General features: G+C 35.2%; 1 protein-coding gene across 7 annotated transcripts in view; it reads left to right on the top strand.

Annotated features, from left to right (window-relative positions):
- Window positions 1–21,833, top strand: part of GRIA4 (glutamate ionotropic receptor AMPA type subunit 4) — a 380,722-nt gene that overhangs the window by 289,899 nt on the left and 68,990 nt on the right. For 6 of the 7 annotated variants that reach the window (XM_030829275.1, XM_003253075.3, XM_003253074.3 and 3 more), the window contains exons 7-10: window positions 6,795–6,953; window positions 12,317–12,484; window positions 13,744–13,848; window positions 18,961–19,071. In XM_030829275.1, coding sequence (XP_030685135.1) covers window positions 6,795–6,953; window positions 12,317–12,484; window positions 13,744–13,848; window positions 18,961–19,071 — 543 coding nt within the window. Of the gene's footprint in view, window positions 1–6,794; window positions 6,954–12,316; window positions 12,485–13,743; window positions 13,849–18,960; window positions 19,072–20,413; window positions 21,675–21,833 lie in introns of those variants that run through there. The other variant, XM_003253076.3, reaches the window with a different exon arrangement.

Raw genomic sequence — 21,833 nt, 5'->3', positions numbered from 1 at the left:
TTAAATTTTTTATTGGCCCCAGGCTGCAAACACAGTAAAAGACATCAGATTTTTCATGACCTGATTCCCCATGGGTTTTCCAGACTTACTTGCTAATACGTGTCTCACTTCTCCTCAGAGTTTGGATGTCTCTCCAAATGACATATTGTCCCAACTCTGAGTCATTGCCCCAGTTTTTACCACCATCTTCCAGAGTAAGCATTGAAAACCTAAGCACTGCTCTACTTAAATATTTTAGGAAAAAGGATTTGCACTCTTGAACTTAATGCACAAAGCCCTTTAAGATTTTATCCCTACTTGACCCCACAGTTTTTCCCACTCCACCCCACAACTATCCCTTCTTCAGACCAAACTAATTCCCAGACACCTAATGCTGCTTTCCTCTTCCCAGTTTTGTTTAGGCTGTTATCTCTATCAGGAGGTGTTTACCCCACCCAATCCTAGTCAGTGGTTACAGTCACTTCTAGAAAGCTATCCCTAAATATCCACTTTGATAGTCCCTCCTCTGGGTTCTCAAACTACCCTATGTACTCATAGTATAGAACTTCTTCTTGTTTTTTCATTTATCAAATTATTATTTTATACCCCCTCTGTAACAGGTACTGTCCAACATCCCACAGCACAACTGCAAATAAAACACTGCAAGCTCACTGAAGGCAGGAACAATGCCCCTTTTTTTAACCTTATAAAAGAGTCCTTATCCCTGTTCTTCATCTGTTGAACTCCTGCTTATCCTCTAGCACCCAGCTTATGCTATTGTAATTGTTTTTGTTATTATAATTGCTTTAATTTGGCCTTAAAAAAGATTTTTAATAGATAGAAAAATGAGGTTCAGTGTAATTCACCCAAGATCTTGCAGATCTGAATTCCCAAAGAAAAGTTTGAAGCTCTGGCCTGTCTGATTGCAAAGAATAAATACACAAATAAATAACTTAGGGAATAATGCCACCAAGTGACCATTTGCTTAAGCATCTCCCACAACACCCGTCAGGGGGACCTAATATTAAACACATTGCTCTTTATTGATATTCACTCCTCTGGCAGTCAAATAATTTAAATATGGCCACCAATAGCAACAAGGAACAGTTGACATTTGTCCCATTAGCAAGACAAATTCTTAGAATCTTGTTCTCATTTAGATTTTTTATTTTAAAAAGTATTATTTAATTTATATCTAGGAGAACACCTGGCTCAATCATTAAAAAGATATAAAATTACAAAATGTTCTGGATATATAATTAAAGACAAACTGAACCTATTTCTTACCTATCATCCACCATCTCATACACATACACCACTCATGCCTCATTCAGAACATAAAGGAAATTAAACATTAGGATACAGAGAGCAAAGTGACTTGTTTACATTTAGGTATTTGGTTAGTTTCAGAATGGAGAGTAGACATGCTTCCCAAAATTTGCAGTCTAGCACATTTTTATTGAAGTGCAGTGACCCTAGTTAAGATTCCATCAACTTGGCAACATTGTTTTACTTTTGTGCTTCCTGTTTACCTTTTCTGCACTGAGCATGTCTGACTCTACCATCTATCTACATGCACATGAAAAGTACATACTTTAAGTCAATTTCTTAACTAATTTGTACAACATGGTAAGCGAGCAATTCCCCCATTTTATTTGACGTTCCTTCCATTAATTACACCAGAGCTATCTCAATATGATTTAGTCAACCTATGAAACTGAAATGCAAAATCCAGCAGAAATGTTACCTGAATTAAGTAGAACTTAAAGAATGAGCATTTATTAAACAGTGAGAAGATGATAAACCTGTAAATTTACATAAATAGTCATCAGGATATCTGATACCTATAATTATAAACATTTTATTTTCCCTCAAAAGATGCATGAACTACAAATAGAAATTAAAGAAAAACCAAGTTGGACGTTAATCTAGAGAGGGGTAATTAACCCTTGTGAAATTCAAGCAAAGTAGTGGCCCATTTTAACAAGTAGAAAGGCTTTCCCTTGATCTCCCCCTGCCCTCAGAGACATTATTTACTTAAGTCACTCAACCACTGATTTCCTCCTGACTGTGGAGTGAATAATTTTGTTACACTGTTGCCCAGGAACTCTCAGTTCCACTGTATTCTTTGGATAAAAACTGAAATCAAAATGGCCACCAAAATAAATGTTTCTGAGAAAACTGCTTCACGATCTAGATCCTATCAATTTTCTATATGAAATTGTAAGAAAATATATGAAAGAAATATATGAAAGAAAATATATGTAAGAAAATATGTATGAAAACATATGAAAAATATTGCCTGTACTCAAAACAGACATAGCTGAAATTAACTGAGCCACCCACCATTCGTTCAAATCATAACTGAAAGTGGTTTATAATCAGACATGGCAATTTTTCCCTTTACTTTCAGCATAAGAACAGGATGGACTCGAGAAATGTGAACTATTATTTATCAGCTAGACTTTACATCAGATGATTTTTCTGAAGGCTGCAGCTTTGCCTCTTTATGCTGCAGCTGTGGATAACGCTATGAAAGAAGGTTTGGCAGACCTTCTATCTCAGCCATGGTTGAAAGAAAATAATAATGTCATCAATTAGCAACTAATGCAATAGTTGAATTACTGTGGCTTTTAGAAAACATTGGAATCATTTGCCTGCCTGTGGGTCTGCCCTATGCTCTGATAGAAGCAAACAAATGTTCAACTGACATTTTACTAGCTGGAGATTGATGGACAGTGTTTTTCCCATTTCAGAAACATAGGTTTACTTTCTGGTGCCTAGTTCCTTTATCGACAAAATGAGAATGTTACTGATGAGCTCTCAAATTAGTGGGCATATAATAGGCATGAAAAAAATATTTGTTGAGTGAATTAATTGATAATAGTGATCATTTATTGAATTCAAACCAGATGTGCTAGATACCATGGCATTCTCATTCTCATTTTGAATGTGGAAGGTATAAGGTTAGAAAGTAACAGATGTGGAATTCAAAGTGTGGCCTTTTCGAGGGGATACAGTTTAAAACTGCCTTTCCTATAGATACTATGATAATTAATAAAATTTAAAACACCTCTGTGTAAGAATAAGCAGGAGTATAAGGTGAAAAAGACAAATTCAAGAGGTGGTTTGTATGGCTGGAATCTTAGCTCTACCATACATTTGCTGGATGGCTTTGAACAGTTTTTCTTCACCCCCTCTGAGTCTGTTTTCATATCTTTAGGATAAGGCTAATAATAGGATCTATCTCATAACCTTGTTATGAAAACTAAACTAGATCAGTAATCTGTGTAATGTGCTTAGCACAATGCCTGGCATATAATAAGCTCAGCATATAATAGCTGTTAGCTCGTATACCTGGGCCTCTTTGACAGCAGTTTTGTTCAGTTGCCAGTAGACTGATACATTTTTTCTTAGATGGCCAAACAGCAATGCACATATGTTGGTTAGGAAGACAATCTACTTCACTATAAAAGAAAGAGGACGAGGATGAGGAGGAGGAGGAGGAGGAGGAGGAAGGGAGGGAGGGAAGAGGGAAGGAAATAAACAAATAATCTGAAGATTCCAAAACCATAGCCAAAGTGCATTCAGAAGGACAAGCAACTCCAAGTCCTCATTACTTCTTACTCTAACTGCAGGATTATTGCCACACATTTTATTCCCAACAAAAAATAGACAAAACACTCTCCTTCATTCCCTCAGCAACTTGAAGCATATTCATATTTGCAAAAGAACCTTTACTAAATACTAATAGAAAACAAAAAGAAAGCAATTACAAAAGCTACAAGCTCATGCGTGTGTGTGTGTGTGTGTGATTTACTTTTCTCTGAGCTAATACCTATGGCTTTATTAATTCACTTCCTTAATAGGCTTTTTGCTCTCTTCTTGCTATTGTCTGTTTTACATTTTTTACTGAGTGTGGATTTTTATAAGGTGTCTAAAATAGTGGCAATAAAAGGGAGCCAGGTATAAAACAAAGATGATAAATGGGTAGATATATAGATGGAAGATAGATAAAAGACAGATAATTGGTAGATAGGTGATAGATAATAGATACATGATAGATAATGGACAGATATAGATACATACATACATACATGGATAGATAAATAATAGAAAATGTGTCCACAATAGATATGATAGATGAGAGGGAGGGATGGAGGGAGGGAGGGAGAAAGAGAGAGAGAAAATAAATGTCCAGAATTTTTGAATCCTTGATTACTACCTCTAGGCAAGAAGGGATAGCATCCTTACTTCTCAGCTTCTTCGCTCCATCTGGTGGACACCATCTTTTTTCCTACCACACAGGAGTCCATGAATGGCCTATCTTGCTCTCTTCTCTTGGACTACCATTTCTCGGGGCACTTAGACTGATTCTATGACTTTGCTATTGTGAATACTGCTGCAATAAACATATGAGTGCTGGTGTCTTTTTGACAAAATGATTTACTTCCCTTTGGGTATATACCCAGTGGTGGCATTGCTAGGCCAAATGGTAGTTCTATTTTCAGTTCTTTGAGAAATCTCCATACTGTTTTCCATAGGGGTTGGACTAATTCACATTCTCAACAACAGTTGCAGTTTTTATTTTTTCCCTTTTCTCCACATCCTCACCAACATCTGCTATTTTTTGAGTTTTAAATAATAGCCATTCTGAGTGGTGTGAGATGGCATCTCATTGTGGTTTTAATTTTTTCTCTGATGATTAGTGATGATGAACATTTTTTCACATGTTTGCTGGCTGTTTGTATGTTGTCTTTTGGGAAGTATCTGTTCATGTCCTTTGCTGTTTTTTAAATGGGGTTATTTGGTTTTTATTTGTTGATTTAAGTTCCTTATAGATTCTAGATATTAGTACTTTGTCAGATGCATAGTTTGCAAATATTTTCTCTCATTCTGTAGGTTGGCTATTTACTCTGTTGATTGTTTCTTTTGCTGTGCAGAAGCTCTTTAGTTTAATTAAGTCCCATGAGTCTATTTTTGTTTTTGTTTCATTTGCTTTTGAGGTCCTAGTTATAAATTCTTTGTCTAGGCCAATATCCAGAAGAGTTTTTCTTAAGTTTTCTTGTAGGATTTTTGTATTTTCGTGTCTTATGTAGTCTTTAATCTATCTTAATTTTTGTATATGGTGAAAGGTAGGAGTCCAGTCTTCTGCATAGGGCCAGCCAGTTTCCCCAATATTATTTATTGAATAGAGTATCCTTTCCCCTTGTTTATTTTTGTTGACATTGTCAAAGATCAGTTGGTTGTAGGTATGTGACTTTATTTCTGGTTTCATTATTGTGTTCCATTGATCTATGGATCTATTTTTGTACCAAAACCATGCTGTTATGGTTACTATAGCCTTGTAGTATAGTCTTAAGTCAGAAAATGTGATGCCTCTGGCTTTGTTCATTTTGCTTAAGTGTCTTTGGGTATTCAAGCTTTTTATTAGTTCCATATGAATATTAGAATTGTTCTTTCTAGTTCTGCAAGAAATAATGTTGGTAATTTGATAGGAATTGCATTGAATCTGTAGATTGTTTTGGGCAATGTAATCATTTTAATGGCATTTATTCTTTCAATCCATGAGCATGGGATGTTTTTCCATTTTTATGTGTCATCTATGATTTATTTCATCAGTGTTTGGTAGTTTTCCTTGTAGAGGTCTCTAACCTTCTTGGTTAAATGCATTCCTGGATATTTTGTGTGTGTGTGTGTGTGTGTGTGTGTGTGGCAATTTTAAATAAGATTGAGTTCTTGATTTGGTTCTCAGCTTCAGTGTTGTTGGCTATAGAAATGCAACTGATTTGGGGGCATTGATTTTGTATCTTGAAACTTTACTGCAATTGTTTATCAGACATAGTAGTCTTCTGGAGGAGTCTTTAGGATTTTCTAGGTATAGGATGATGTCATTAGTGAACAGAGATAATTTGACTTCCTCTTTTTCCTATTTGAATGCCTTTTTTTTTCTCTTTTCTGATTGTTCTGGCTAGGATTGGAGGTACTATGTTAAATACGAGTGGTGAGAGTGGACATCCTTGTCTTGTTCCAGGTATTAGGAATAATGCTTCAAGCTTTTGCCCAGTCAGTATGATGTTTGCTGTGGGTTTGTCATAGATGGCTTCAATTAGTTTGAGATATGTTCTTTTGATGCCTAGTTTGTTGAGGATTTTTATTATGAAAGTGTGTTGCATTTTATCAAATGCTTTTTACTGTATCTTTTGGGAGGATCGTATGGTTTTTGTTTTTAATTCTGTTTATTTGGTGAATCACATTTATTGCTTTGCATATGTTAAACCATCCTTGCATCCCTGGAATAAAACCTACTTGATCACAGTGACCTATCTTTTTGATGTGCTGCTGGGTTTGGGGTGCTGGTATTTTGCTGAGGATTTTTATGTCTGTGTTCATCAGGGATGTTGGCTTGTAGTTTTCGTTTTTGTTGTGTCCTTGCCAAATACTGGTTTCAGTATGATACTAGTTTCATAGAATGAGTTAGTGAGAAACAGGAGACTTTTTGATGCAATCATATTTATCTCCTGTATCCACCTATATACTTCATAAAAGGCAATCAGAGGCATTCAAGAAATACTTGATTTGAACTGAAATAAAAGCATATCTTTGTCTCATGTATTGGATTTTGAATTACAGAATTTTATGGCTAAATAGACGTAATTAGATTTTCCACATCTTTTATTATCATTTTCCACATTTTTAGCCATTGCTTTATTAAAAATCTTTTAATACGTATAGGTTATTAATTTATGTTACTATTGAAGAGCTGCCATGTATAATAAACTAAAATTAACAATATTTCGTATCAATTTTTATAGGGATTCAAGGATATTTCTCTTGAGAGGTTTATACATGGTGGAGCCAATGTTACTGGATTCCAGTTGGTGGATTTTAATACACCTATGGTAATCAAACTAATGGATCGCTGGAAGAAACTAGATCAGAGAGAGTATCCAGGATCTGAGACTCCTCCAAAGGTATTTGTTTATTTTTATCTACTGTATTACTGATAGTTTCAAAATTTAAGATGAAAACTTTACTATACAGTTTTTCCATTAACATTTTGCCAAACATAGTATGGCATGGGAAGAAAGCATTTTGTCCTTATAACTGCCTTGCACATGCTCTTAAAAATTTCTAAATTTCTGTATTTAAGAGTAGAGTTGCTAGACATTAGCTCAAGCAGTTTACTATAATTATTACAGTACTATACATATGAATTTCCCTTCAGAATTATATGTTTTTTAATTGTTAACTAAATACTTCAAATGTGAAAGAGCATCCGTAACTTTTCTCCCACACAGAAATCTTCATGAAGTGATTTAAAATGAGTAGGCAAATTAGGAAATTAGCAGAAATGTAAAATATACAAGCTTCTGCAAAAGTTCTGTTTCAAATTAACAGTGAAAAATCAGGTTTTTTTCATTGTTTTCTGACAGATATTGTGAATGTATGCTATTAATATTTGCTCAGAAAAAGCTGGTAAATTTCTGATCATAAGCATATTTGATCAAACTAAACAGATAGATGACTTTCTTAGACCTCATGTTAAATTATGGCATAATGTTTCTGAAACTCCAACTTAGTGGTTTGAGCCCCTACCTAATAAGGCACCATCATCATCATTTGCTAATCTATTACTTACAGTGTATTCCAGTAAAAAGTTTTATATATAATTTGGAAATTCAAGCCTAGAAAAAACAAGATCTAAGGCTAGAGAGTCTCAGCTCTGCTTCTATTTTCTAATTATAATGTTTCATACTGGCTATGTCTATTTCTTCTCTGAAATACTGGAGTTTGGCCAGCTCAGCATACCATCTTCACTGCCTTATAAAATCACAGAATTTCAAAACAGAACGTTAAATGGATGTCCACTATGTGTCAAGCACTGTTGTCCAATCCTTTGATTTTACAGATAAATACATGCAAATTACTAAATGGATTTGTTAGTTGGCTCTCCTGGAGTCAGGGTCAAGGTTTATGGAATACATAGGATATAATTATTTTAATGTCTCCTATTTGATTATATCCAACTAGACTTGTCTATGCTATAGCTTTGGCCTCTTTGTTATATAATCCTCTCATCATTCACAACTCTTGGCATGATGCTAGGCATTCAGTAGCCATTTAATAAATAAATGCAGTACAATTCGTTCTTATTATTCACAGCAGTTATGCTCTATAAAGTCTCTTTAAATACTGAATAAGTAAATATAGAACCATTGCTCCAGGGGAAATATAGTGTTAAGTTCTGCTAGCTTCTGGCTACAAACTTTTTGTCAACTATTCAGTACATAACCTTGTTTTATGGGTGCTTCTGTTTAAAGATACCTTATTTAATGTATTGTTGGTTCATGGATATTGAACAACAGCACCATGGTGCATGCCCAAATGAAGCTTATTTAACATGCGCATTTTCTCCATAAGGCACATCACAGCCTTCTTGCACTTGGGAACACTAAACAGCACGTTAACACTATGCTTTGGGCCATGTTAAACAGTGAAATCATCAGCAAAAAGTATAAAACTGCAGAAAACATGGCACTAAATAGAACACAAAAAGGACACTTGTTTACAGTATGAGAGCAGAAACAAGGAAACAGTGTTTCCTTGTTCAGCCACAGCTGGGACCTTGTGTGTTGGGTTACTCAAATTTTTCACCACTCTGTACAGTTCCACAAATAACCACAAAAGTGCCACAAGTATCAATTTAAGAGTCGCAAGGAGGAAAATTTGACAATTTAGAATCCACAAATAATGAGGATTGATTATAATTAATTAAAGTGTACTCTAAGTGTTTAATTTTTCAACCAAGATTAAAAGCATGACTTCTGATCATGTGACTTCCCTGCTTTAAAAAAATCTCCTGGAATCAAGGTTTTCCATTCTATGGCCAATCAGGCCTTTCCAAGTGCGTGACCCTCTGCCTCCTTTCTGATGCGCCAGCCAGTGTGAGCTGCCCTGCATTGCCCCACCCTTTATCACTCCCTGTTCACGTGCTTCTACCTCAAAAGTCCTCCGCCATCGTGTCTACCTGTCGAAATCCAACCATCTTCCAAGGCTTTATCTCAAATTCCACTTTCTCTATGAAATCTTTTCTTTTTTCTTTTTTTTCAGGTTGACTTATTTATTTATTTTTTTGAGACAGAGTCTCACTCCGTCACCCAGGCTGGAGTGCAGTGTCGCGATCTCACCCCTCACTGCAACTTCCGCCTCCTGCGTTCAAGCGATTCTCATGCCTCAGCCTCCTGAGCAGCTGGAAATTACAGGCCTGCGCCACCACACCTGGCTAATTTTTGTATTTTTAGTATAGACGGGATTTCACCATGATGGCCAGGCTGGTCTCGAGCTCCTGGCCTCAAGTGATCCGTCCCAAAGTGCTGGCTTTACAGGCGTGAGCCACTGTGCCTGACCCAGATCTGGTATTTGATACCACAACAGGGTGATTACAATCAACAATAATTCACTGTACATTTAAAAAGAACTAAAAGTATATATATATATTTTTTTTTTGTAAATGTGATTCCTTTCTCTCTTGTAATCTCCATAGTATTTGATTGGGCAATTCTCATCGGGGATTTAATATAATGATTTGCACGCTTACTGTTTCACTCCTATAAACTCTCTGGGGCAGTAACCATCAAATACTCATCTTTGTAGTCTTCATGATTCCTAGCTAGAGTCTGGTACATTTTTCAAAGAGCTCTCAGATATGATATGAAATTTCATCCTCATAATAACCACAATAGAGAGTCACTATTATCTTGTTTCATTTCATTTTGTTCTGTTTTATACTCCATAACCAAAAAATGTGCTTCACATTCCCATAAACCTATGTTGCAGAATTAAAATTCATCCTAGTTCTTTCTTCTCTAAGCCCATACTTTTTCTACCGCACTATGATTCTGCCCAATTCTGTCTTGTTATCTATAAATCTTAGTAAATAGAAATCATTTCATTATTCTAATCACTTATCAGAGCAGTAAATAACTATAGGGCACTATTTACCCTGCCTAAAAATGAAATGATTAGTAAGAATTTTCTAGGTGTCACCTAGAACTTGTCAGCCCGTAACTGTGGATCCCTGGATTATAGCACAATAAGACATATAGAAAAGAATTACATCTTTTGAAAAGGTAAAACTGATTTAAACTACTGCTTCTTTCCATCTATCAGCTCTATGACCTGTCAAATCCCAGGTCTTTGCCACTCTGGCTAAATGTCTCCTTTGCTCTGCACCACTCTGTGTGATACCTGCTCTTTTTTCTGGTTCACATATCAATAAATGGACTTTTTAAAACACAGTAAGTGCGTTTGCTTTTTGGTGCCATCCCTTCTCAGCTTCTTTCTTCCTGTTGAAAAAGTGGCAATATTTTTCTTTTTTTCCTCCTTTGGTCCTCAAGTACTAGCATTGCATTTTTCTCTTGCCCTTCATGACTTAAGCAAGATTTATTTTATTTCTCATTTTTATTTTCTTGCCTTACCAAAAAAAGATGATTTGATGACTTTCTCTACTCAAAGATGTGTTGGGTCAGGCAGAGGAGGAGCACATTCATTTTTGGTGTAGTACCTTGCTTAAACACCTTAATTTTTCTTAGCTACCCCATCCCAATCAATTGTGAAGGGCACGTCTATCCAGAAGCTTGTTTTATCATGTCCTGGAGGAATATATAGGAAAGCTCTCAATTTACATGGTTCTTTTAGATCCTTCTAATACAAGAGTTATATCCTATAATATTGAACAGTTCTTTGTTAGAATTAATGCTCTTATTTTATCCGTGTTTTAGTTTTTCTCTTCCCTGTAATGGTGGCTGCTATGTCTCATGGCCGTGTTGCTTACGTTTACTTTCTTTTCTTTTTTCTTTTTTTTTTTCTGAGACAGGGTCTTTCTCTGTCACCCAGGCTGGAGTGCAGTGGCACAATCATTGCTCACTGTACCCTTGACCTCCTGGGCTCAAGCGATCCTCCTCCCACCTCAGCCTTCCAAGTAGCTGGAACTACAGGTGCACACAACCACGCCTGGCTAATGTTTTGCAGTTTTTGTAGGGATAGCGTGTGGCCATGTTGCCCAGGCTGCTCTTGAACTCGTAGACTCAAGTGATCCACCCACTTCAACTTTCCAAACTGCTAGGATTACAGGTGTGAGCCACCATGCCCGGCTCTAGGTTTACTTTCTACAATTGGAATTTCAAATGATTTTTCTTCATTTAAAAGTACAACATCAAGGAGATCATCCTCCACTTTCTACAGCACAAACCTACTGCTCATACAGGCATAGAAGGTGTTAATTATAAGGAACTGACCATATGGAATTTCTAAAGAAGACAATGTAGTTTTTGTCATGATTAGTAGTTAGTAGTTGATACTATTTAGCACAGTGACTAGTACATACACATTTGTTGAATAAGTAGATCTGTCATGCTTCAAGAAAATTGTGCCCCATTTCCATGTGTTCAGGAATTTTCTAATAAATCTCTACCAAAAGCGATCCCATGTTGATTTATTTTTATATTTAGAAAACTACATTTTTATCTCAATCTTTCCTCACTTTTTCTCCTAACCTTAATAATATTTTCTCAGAGGTTGGGGGAGCTCACTCTTTTCTCAAAGAGAAGCAGATGGTCTATCCTTCACATCTCCACTTGGATCCTAGGTTATATTGGAAACTTCGATCCTAGGTTAACGAAATGACTTTGCCTTCCTGTGCACCTGCATTGGATGCGGTGTGGCAATATCCATTCCTATTTAGCATAGTCACTGATGCATACACATTTGTTGGATAAGTAGATATTATTTCTGGCATCATATTTCTGAATAACAATAAAAAATTCCACTCATTCTTCTGGGAGACTGAACAAAGATATATACTTCAAGTCCATGAACTTATATTAAATCTCAGGGAACCTTGCTAGGCCTTTTGGAGCAGCAAAAGATTAAGAGGCCCAGCCCTCCTGGGGTTCAACCACAGAAACTGACTACAAGGCAGATTACAAAGTTGCATTAGCCTTTTATACGTTAGCTGTTTGTACTGGGACACAACAGAAAGGCCTTGCCTGAGGGTCTTTCTTCCCCCAACTGATGGAAAACTGTTTTATTAGAATTTCTATTTTTTAGAATGGTTTTTCTCCTTTTTAAGTCAGGATGATAAGATTTGGTATACAGGCTTTATATTAAAGCAAGAATAGAAATTTCTGAAGCCAGAGTCAATTAATTATCAGTAATTTAACCATCCTTCAGACAGAATGGTGCTTTATGTCATAAACTTACAAAAACCCCAGACCATTTCTGGCACTCGATAAGATTTTAACATTTACCATTATATTCATTTTCATTTGGTTAGTACACCTCTGCTCTGACTTATGATGGAGTCCTTGTGATGGCTGAAACTTTCCGAAGTCTTAGGAGGCAGAAAATTGATATCTCAAGGAGAGGAAATGCTGGGGATTGTCTGGCAAATCCTGCTGCTCCATGGGGCCAGGGAATTGACATGGAGAGGACACTCAAACAGGTAACTCACAATTTTATTTAAGTTCAATTCATTTCATGGTCTTGTTTTAATTGAATGTTCAAAAAACGGACTAATTTATCCAAGCACAAACACATATTACAGTTGCTACTTAAATATATCAAGCTATCATTTTTGGGACATTTCTAGATAAAATACAAGGTAAAATCTTGCTGTTTACATTTTATGTGGATGCGTAATCGGGATAAGCTAGGTTATGTTGCAGTAATAAAAAACCCAAATCACAGTGACTTAAAACAACAAAGGAGCTTTGCTTACTTAGACACACGCTAGATTAGCAGGGGCACTGGGCTAATTGTAATCACTCGAGGATGTAGGCGGGCAGAGCAGTTACCATCTTGAATTCTGCAAAGGGAAATGGATAGTTGGGGGCAGGTTTCAAATTGGCAATTAAATTCTGTGGCTTAATAATATTACCTGTCCTGCCTATTTACAACTCATATGTCAGAAAGAGTCTCATGGGCCTAGCTAACCACAAGGGGTTCAGAAAGTATAAGCCCACTTGGGTCCTGGAACATTCCAGAACCAGAAATAATGACTACCTCTGGAGATCTTTCAATTGCTTTGTAACTTTGGATTAAGTAGTCAGTTTATTTTAGTCTTTTATAACTATACTAACACTATTTGTTCAAATAATTAAGGTAATATATACATATTTAATGTTTATTTGTTCAAATAATTAAGGTAATATATACATATTTAATGTTACATTTTAAATGTTCTGAAATGTCACAGGTTCAAAACATAAGCAAAAGCAAATTAAAAGGAAATTTGGAATAAAATATATTTCAATATTTTCAAAAATGTCCTTATATGTTTTTGCTTCTTATATCTTAATTTTAATATTAGCAAGGTGAGAATATGATCTGGCATAAGTATCAGGGTTATTTAATCCATTTTGTGGATATATAGATAAAACTGAAAAGTAACCATAAAAAATTGTCATTCCTATAAAAATACTTTATAATTGAGGGAGAATTCTTCGAGTAAAAATGAAAACTTTATAATAGTAAAAACAAAATATATTCCTCTTCCAGGGGTATAGCAAAATTGCTTATATATCCCTTTGATATTCCTATTTCAGATTCTATCCCAATAGCTCAAATACCTACTGGCATTTCAGTTAGTTGGTTATAGTTTATAGTTCTGCTTTTTTAAGTAGTTATAAGCCCAGCAGATGAAGTTAAAATTCCTATAAGTGAAATTGCAAGTGAACACATGTAGTTTTCTTTTTCACTTAGGTTCGAATTCAAGGGCTGACAGGGAATGTTCAGTTTGACCACTATGGACGTAGAGTCAATTACACAATGGATGTGTTTGAGCTGAAAAGCACAGGACCTAGAAAGGTGAGCCACAATCAAACTGAAAAACAGAATTCTCTGTTTACTTAGTTTGTATGTAACATTTTAAAGGCGTACAGAAGATGGCTGAACATTTCCTTTTTTTGTGAGTACTTACAAATTCTTTAGTACTTTCTTTATAATCAATGCTGAGATAAATGTGTGTGTCATGTAACTGATATTTGGTAGTGTGCCCAAGCTGAAACAAACTAATTTATACACTGTTTATATCCCTTATCCAAAATGGATGCAATATTTTGGGTGGGGTTAGCAAAAAGAATCCCACAAAACAAAATTTGCTCTGCAGAACAGAACACAAAGCAGTAAAGAGACATAAGCACCTCAAGGTAGTCATTTATGAAATTATTAGAGCAAGTACAAAAAAACTATTTCTAATGGGTGAACATATTTAGAATAGGCTGGGTGTACTTGAAGTAATCAACTAGATAAATTTCAATGAGCAAAAGAGAAGATGGATGGTAAGATTATTATTAGGCTGAGAGGGAGAGAGGAGAGAAACATCTAAGTTGTTCAGTAAGCTGCTGGTGCTAGGTTCCTGGATTTGGGAAGACAATTCTGCTAGTGGTAAGATATGAATAAGTATAGGAGCGGTCTTCCCAGCATTCAAGAAGTACTTTACACAGTGCAACCATACAGCCCCACCACAGTAATTGGTTATAAGTGTTTTGTAGCTAACTCATGTAATTTTTAACATTCCTTTTATCTAGGAACTAGGACGTTCAGGAAAACAGATATTCAAGTTAACCTTATCTAAAAGCTATATTTGGCTGTTTAAAAAAAATTTACAAAATATATTTTCATGCTTTTATGTAATGATAACTGCAATTTATGAAATGCCTGCTGTGTCCTAAGTACTGGACTTGGTGCTTTGCATTATTCCATCCTCATGACAAACCTATAATTTGAGTAGTAGTATTTCTCTTCTTTTCAAATAAGAAAATTATGGCCCAATAAGTTACCTTATCCAAAGCCTGTAAGTGATAAAACAAATTTTACTCTTAGTATTTTCTCCCTTACTGATCTACATCAGATCTACATCAGGAAGAGATGATTTCCTGCTGGAGGAAAACAAATAAAGGAAGGCTGCATGGAGGAGGTGGGATTTAAAATTGCCAGGATGTTAGAGTTTGGAAGGGGCAACAACCGAAGAAAGGCTTGGAGGCAGGACCATTAAAGTTAAGGTGATATATGGAAAATGGCAAAGGCTTTCCAAGTTGCATTTTGCTTCAGTCTACAATATGGGTGTGCTTCTATATCTGTTTGAAGTTTGGAGCTGCTATGAAAACCATCTCTAGATTTCCTTCTTCTTAATGGCATAGCCCACGTGCAGGCTGCCAGCTAATACATGATAAGCTGGAGCCTACCTGATCCAGATCAGGAGTGGCAGGAGATGGATGGCAGCCAGGGGGCCCAGCTGCACCTCACGGCAGGCTCTTCTAAGGAGATTGACTGAAGCAAGGGAAGGAGATGTTAAGAACAGCCCACTCTACCAGCACACAGCCAGCAACAAAAAAGAGGCAAGTTTTAAGTAGAGATCCTCTGCTAGCTGCGGAGCAGATAGGATATTCCACAGGCCCCTAAAAATGTTAATAGGTGGACAATGCTAAATGCTAACAGCTGGACAAAGGTAAGACTGGCTCACCTCCTTGCCACACACCAGACCTTGCAAAATTTGCCATTTAAACAGAATATTTTAAAATGCAAATGACAATTACTTATTTTGCAAAACTATAAGTGCAGAACGTCAAATCATTCTCTATGAGAGAAAGAATAGTGGAAAAAGAAAGCTGGTGGTAACTAGCAGTAATATGAAGTGGGCTATTCATAGTACTGAATCTTTTCATAGCCTATTGAACCATGATGGTAACAAAAATTAAGACTTTTCAAAAAGAAACTTAAGGAGTAAGTTAAGAGAGTGATGAACAGTACATCTGCACACCCAGCTGACACTCATCTAAGGCTCTTTAAAAAAAAAAAGAAATATGAAGTATAAAATGGTGTAGACTCATCTATCTTCGTTTTTCCGTGGCAATGATCAACTCGGGCATTGTGTCAGGAATATTAAACTTAAAAATGAGCTACCATGAGAGACACTATGCTGGTGAAACTAGGCAATATGTCTGAGAAGTGAGCAATCATTCTTGTAAATTGAACACTTGCCAGCAAGGGAGCTATCTTTGAAAACAGATCAGAGAGTCAACCCATCAGTTTGTCTGACTTCTGCAACAGGAAAATTGATTGAGAGTCTCATTAAGCAGAAGCCACAAAGCTCTTTCTGAAGTCTGAGCTCCTAAGTACAGCGGAATCTTCTTATCACTCCAGTGACCCCCATCCAGGGCTCCAGAGGGAATGCTCCAGAGTTGCATGGTTTCAGAAATCTTTAATTGTAAAAATGTTATTTATTGAGAGCACATTATATGCCAACACTGTAATGGAAAATTGATGTGCATTTTTATGTTCAATCCTCATGACAACCTAAAAGTAAGATATATATTTTTTTCTCCTTTTATCGAAAAGTAAGGTTCAAAGAAACTAAGTAACCTGCTCAGAGATGCTCAGCTAGGAAAAGGTGGAGCTGCAGTAGAAACCAAAATTCCTGCAGCTCTAGAGCATCACTCAAGATCTTGACTCAGGTTTCAAGATCTTGAAACATCATCAGTCCCATTGCCTATAAGGGTTTAGGGCTGGTGTGGGAATTAGGTCAGATTTGTCAGGGCAGGTCTGATCAAAGCAGCTTTCCAAGGAATCAACTTTGAGTAGAACAGGAGCTCCTCACAGCCACTCAGTCCCTATCTGTTCTCTATGTTCTAGGCCAAGACCATCCTAAATACAGACACATTTTCTCACATATCTTAGTATAGTTACATTTGCATACAAATCACCTTCAGAAGTCCAAAGAAGGTGAATATTTTTCTGACATCCTTTATCAATTTAGTGATTTAAATGCTTCCATATTTTTGCTCTAGCATTACAAAACCACTTTTCACTCACTTTTTGTCTAGAGGAAAAATATCCATTTCCCTGTCTAATTAAATGAAATCAGTCATGGGAAAAGTTCTTAATAAAATGCAAAATGCTGTGAAGACTGGAGAGAGAAATTCCATCTTCTGTGAGGTCTGGGTCCAAACTTTAGGATTCCTTTCTTCAGGAACTGACCCCTCATGTGGACTTACTTCTAAATAAGCCCATGGTCCACATGAAATCTATCATTAATTGGTCCCCTATCACAAAATATGACTTTCTCTTTTTTTAACCATAATTGCATATAGGTATAAGGCAAAAAAATTAAAGTTTGCTTATTATTTTAATTTGCCGGCACTTCTGAATCATTTATCTTTAAAAGTGGAATAACTGCAAACCTATGGTTTAGTTTTTAAATGCAAAATGTCAAGGTCTTGCCAATGTCTAGGTACTCTCCAAAAATGTATCCCAGATCTGTGATTCTTTCTGTTGTGGGACTCATTAATAAAGAAAAATTGTCTTTCCTGAAAATTGGCTGATGAGATCTTCAGGGTGGGTGCATTTTAATGGAGTGCTAAACTGTAAAACCCCTTTTCATGTCATATAACTGTCATGTGGAAAGCAGAGTTAACAAGAATCAACTGACTTAAGTACACAAAAGAATTGAGGAGAGGGTGGGTCTCAAATATATAGTTGTTTTAAATTAAAAATTTCACATAATTATTAATAAATGTCAACCAGAGATTGATTCACATGGACTATTGAAAAAAATTGCTGAACTTATAATTTTGGATCAAACCAAGAAGTGTAGCAAGCCATATTAATAAAAAGTCTTTTTCTCCATCTGTTTTGTTATTGAATTATATATGCAACACTTGTGAATAATCTAGTGCCTCTTTCTGACATGTTAATGCTTACTCTATTTTAATATGCTCATAAATACTAACATGGCAGTTGAGAAACTTGGATTAGGCAAGTGAGACTTCCAAAACATATTAGAACAAATAGTGAATACAGACCAGTGAGCAAACACATACATTTTATTGGAGACATGAGTTTTATCAACTGAATCAAGAAATTCAAGAAAGAAGTTTGTCAAGCATTAAATGAACACCTATTTTGGAAGGTCGCATAGCATAATAGCAAAGCATGTAGACTTGGTGTCATATAGACCTGAGTTTTGAACTCAGGCCCTACTAAAGTGTAACTCTGTGTAATTTATTTAGCCTTTTAAAATGAATCCTCATCTCTAAAATGTGGATAATAACTGCCCCTACTCCATACTTGGTATGTGTATTAACTTTAAGACGTATACTTTTAAAAAGCATTGAGTACATTGTCTGCCTCAGAGCAAGCACTCAATATGTGATAGCCATTATTATTGCTTAATGGTCTGAAAAACCAAAGAATCCTAAATTTCCATTAAGATCCCATTGTAGCTTACTACTTTTCAGAGTACTTAAGTAATTACTTAATTCATTTTTAGGAAAAAGTGCTTGACTTCTAAATAAAAAAATAAAAATTTAAAATGAAAAAAATACAAATTTAAATGTAATATTTGAAAGCAAAAACATTGACCATTAATATTCATCTCTGATGTAGTTAGCATTTCAAAAAATGGTAAGATTGTTACCTAGTGGCTAGGTTATATCAAACCCAAAACCATTCCTGTTTTGCTTTAAGAATATACAACTTTCTTTTGCTTGAAAATATTCTGTACATGCTCTTCTTATAAATCTGGCTATTCCCTTTACTATACAACCTGTAACTTTATTGATAAAGTCACACAAATTAATTTAGGGGGCACCAGTCTATCTCACTAGAGGAGGGGATCTGCATAAAATAAGGCACCATGCTCATATTCCTTTTGGAATCACCGTTCCCAATCTCTTGGCCACTCCACTATTGTAAACAGTAAATTTGCCAAACATGTAACAAGACAGGATCCTTAATACCAGGAAAACTGGCTCATGAGCAAGTAAGAACACTTCCAACCACTCTTTTTTCCCGTTGGCTTTTGTTTTGTTTGCTTACATTTGTTTTGTTTGCTTACCTATTCATACCCTTCATTGTTCTAAGAAGAACTAGAGTAAATGCTTCTAAAATACGTTTTCAAGCATGTTCTCTGTTTGGCAGGTTGGTTACTGGAATGATATGGATAAGTTAGTCTTGATTCAAGATGTACCAACTCTTGGCAATGACACAGCTGCTATTGAGAACAGAACAGTGGTTGTAACCACAATTATGGTAAGTGTTGGTCTATGCTTCACGGTGTTCCATTTTGTCCACAGGCAATTTTAACTCCCCAGCGATGGTGAGCAGGGAGGGCAAAGCTGACTGTTAGCAATGGTGACATGGTTGTTCTGATCCACAAAAGCCTATTGAGGCTTTGAATAGGTTCATCCTAAGCTTTGAGTACATATAGTACTTTTATTTGTATTATCTTTTGTCACATTGTTGTTCTTGGAAAAATGCTCAGATGTTAAAAATTGAGACTGTCAAACTCTAGTTGGAAATGTATGAAATGCTAAGACCCTAAAGCACAAAACAGTGAACATGCCAAAGGTCAACCACCAATCACATAAATATATCCAGTAGTAAACATATTATTATTGTTACTATGTTTTTAAAAAGTCAATGTAATAATAATTAATAAAGTTTAAAATTATAATTTTCAGGTAGTTTAATCATCGGATAATGATTTGTATTGTCTGTTTACAGTAGTGAAGATGTGACTGTGAAGATTTTAATGAGCATGATTTATATAACTAAATGATTTAGGAATTAATTTTGTTTTATTTTTATTTTGAATGAGAAAAGGGTTTTCTTCCACCGATTATTTTTCTCATTGACCAGTGAGAAGCACACATTATAGTTTATTGAACTTCTAAAAATTAAGAAGAATACAATTGCTTCATTTGGCCACATCAAAAAATGAAAAATCCTCTAAATTTTAAGGCTCCTTTTTCAAAGAGATTCTCATGAAATTACCTTTTAAATAATAGAATATCTTATGTATTTTTCTCCTCTAAAGTCAAACATGCCCTTTAAAGTCAACGCTAGTCAAAACAGATCAACAATCGGTGACCTTTTCTATCTCATTTAAAGTTATATATACTCAGCTCACATCTCTTTAGGCAAAACATATTTTAAAATATTTATGGAAACCTTACTCTAAATACAATGGAAGTATTTTATGTAATTTAGTTTTTAGCTTTTGTCATTTTAGTTTCAGGTTTTTAGTAATGTTGAGTTGTTCCCAAAAGTGATATTAAGGTTAAAGCATGAAAATGCCACAGAGAAGCCTTCATATGTTGCACTTAGTTTTAACTGTGTTGCATCACCAGTCAGCAATTTAATGTAATCTTGACAAGCCTTCAGCAGAAGTTTATGATTTTAGAATGCAAACCAACCAACAGCAGTTTTTGTGTAAACCTTCTAACTTAATTGTGTAATATTTGCATGGGACTTGAAAAGCAATATATATATATATATATATATAAACATATATATATATATATATGTTTCTTTTCCTAAAAAAGACACAGTAATGGAAAGTCATACTTCAGTACAGTCCTCCTCTTTTCAGCCTCTGATGAAGAATCCTATTTTAAGAAATTGATCAAGAAAGAAAAGAGTTCCGCGCTGTTCGACCATTCCTAACTAAGGCTCAAGTCTTGTTCTCCAGTGTAGTAAATTTAAGCTTATTTTTCATGTGGGATTCTTCTTGGATGACCAACTCTGGACTACCAGAAAAAAAAAAAAAAATTAAGTTCTGTGACTTTTCTGAGATCCTAGAACAAAAGAAGAATTAATCTTCATCTTTCTCAAGAAATAGATGTTGACAAAGAATCACTTAGCAATTCTGACATATCAATTCCCCTATCTTGAAATGAGGTCACTGTACGTAAATGATGGAATTATATCACTCCATTTCCAAGGGTAGATTTTCTATAAGTAAATATCTCGGAATTTGTGTGCTTGTTTTCTGAATATATACAGTTGTTTTCTTTAAAGATCTCTTGGAATTTTGCCTGTTCTGTGTGAAATAAAGTGTTTTAATGTGCATTATAGGTATGATATAGAGAATCTCCTTTCCATCCCTGTTACTAAAGGGACTGGACAAATAATTCTCAAAACCAAAATACTGAATCAATTTTGCAAGCATGGGTAGTTTTTAGGAAGCATGCTATCAAAAAAAAAAAAAAGATAAAAATGACTGAAAAAATCCAACTGTTTTATCTATATATATATACACACACACACACACACACACATATATATATATATATAAAGGATATTCTGTAAAGTTATATGTTGTTTGACAGTAAAGCCATCAATATTTTTGCTATCAAAATAGTATAATACTAGTATCTGTCTTTTTGTATAAAAATGTAATCTTTATATAAATAATACCTCTGGTATTTGCAACTGCATAATCATTCAGTAATTCAAAAAGACATACTAGAATCCTTTTTCTGAAAGTGTTCCTTCAATTTGCTTTTGTTGAAAATGGTAGTCCAGGACCTGTGATATCCCTCCACTTCATTCATTATGAAAGAAATCCCTTGTAGATAAACAAGATATTGGCATCTGCATGTAATTATCCCCAGATTCAACTGAAAATTCCCAACACAGATGGAATTGGCTAGACATTTTAATATATGTGATACCTATATCTAGATATAGAAGAAGGCTGAGAGTGAGCACTGGATATAATTCATTTTGATTGAAATTGATATGGTGTTATTGTTCTTCCAGTTGTCTGTCCTTTGTGTATGTTGTTATTTATATGTTGACACGCTGTAACACTATGTGCTATTGCTAAATAAAATTGATTGAGAAATTCAGTTATTCATAAATATTTATTGAGCGTCTGCTATGAGCTAGGCACAGTTCTAAGCCCTGGGGATATGTCACAGACAAAAATCCTGCACTCAATGAAACTAATAGTATATTGAGAGAAAGCAGACCAGAAACATAATTAAGAATTATATTAGCTATCTTTA

Source organism: Nomascus leucogenys, chromosome 15 (assembly GCF_006542625.1).
Source record: "Nomascus leucogenys isolate Asia chromosome 15, Asia_NLE_v1, whole genome shotgun sequence".
NCBI lineage: Eukaryota > Metazoa > Chordata > Mammalia > Primates > Hylobatidae > Nomascus > Nomascus leucogenys.
The sequence above is the reverse complement of the archived record's forward strand: the minus strand, read 5'-3'. Positions and strand labels throughout refer to the sequence as shown.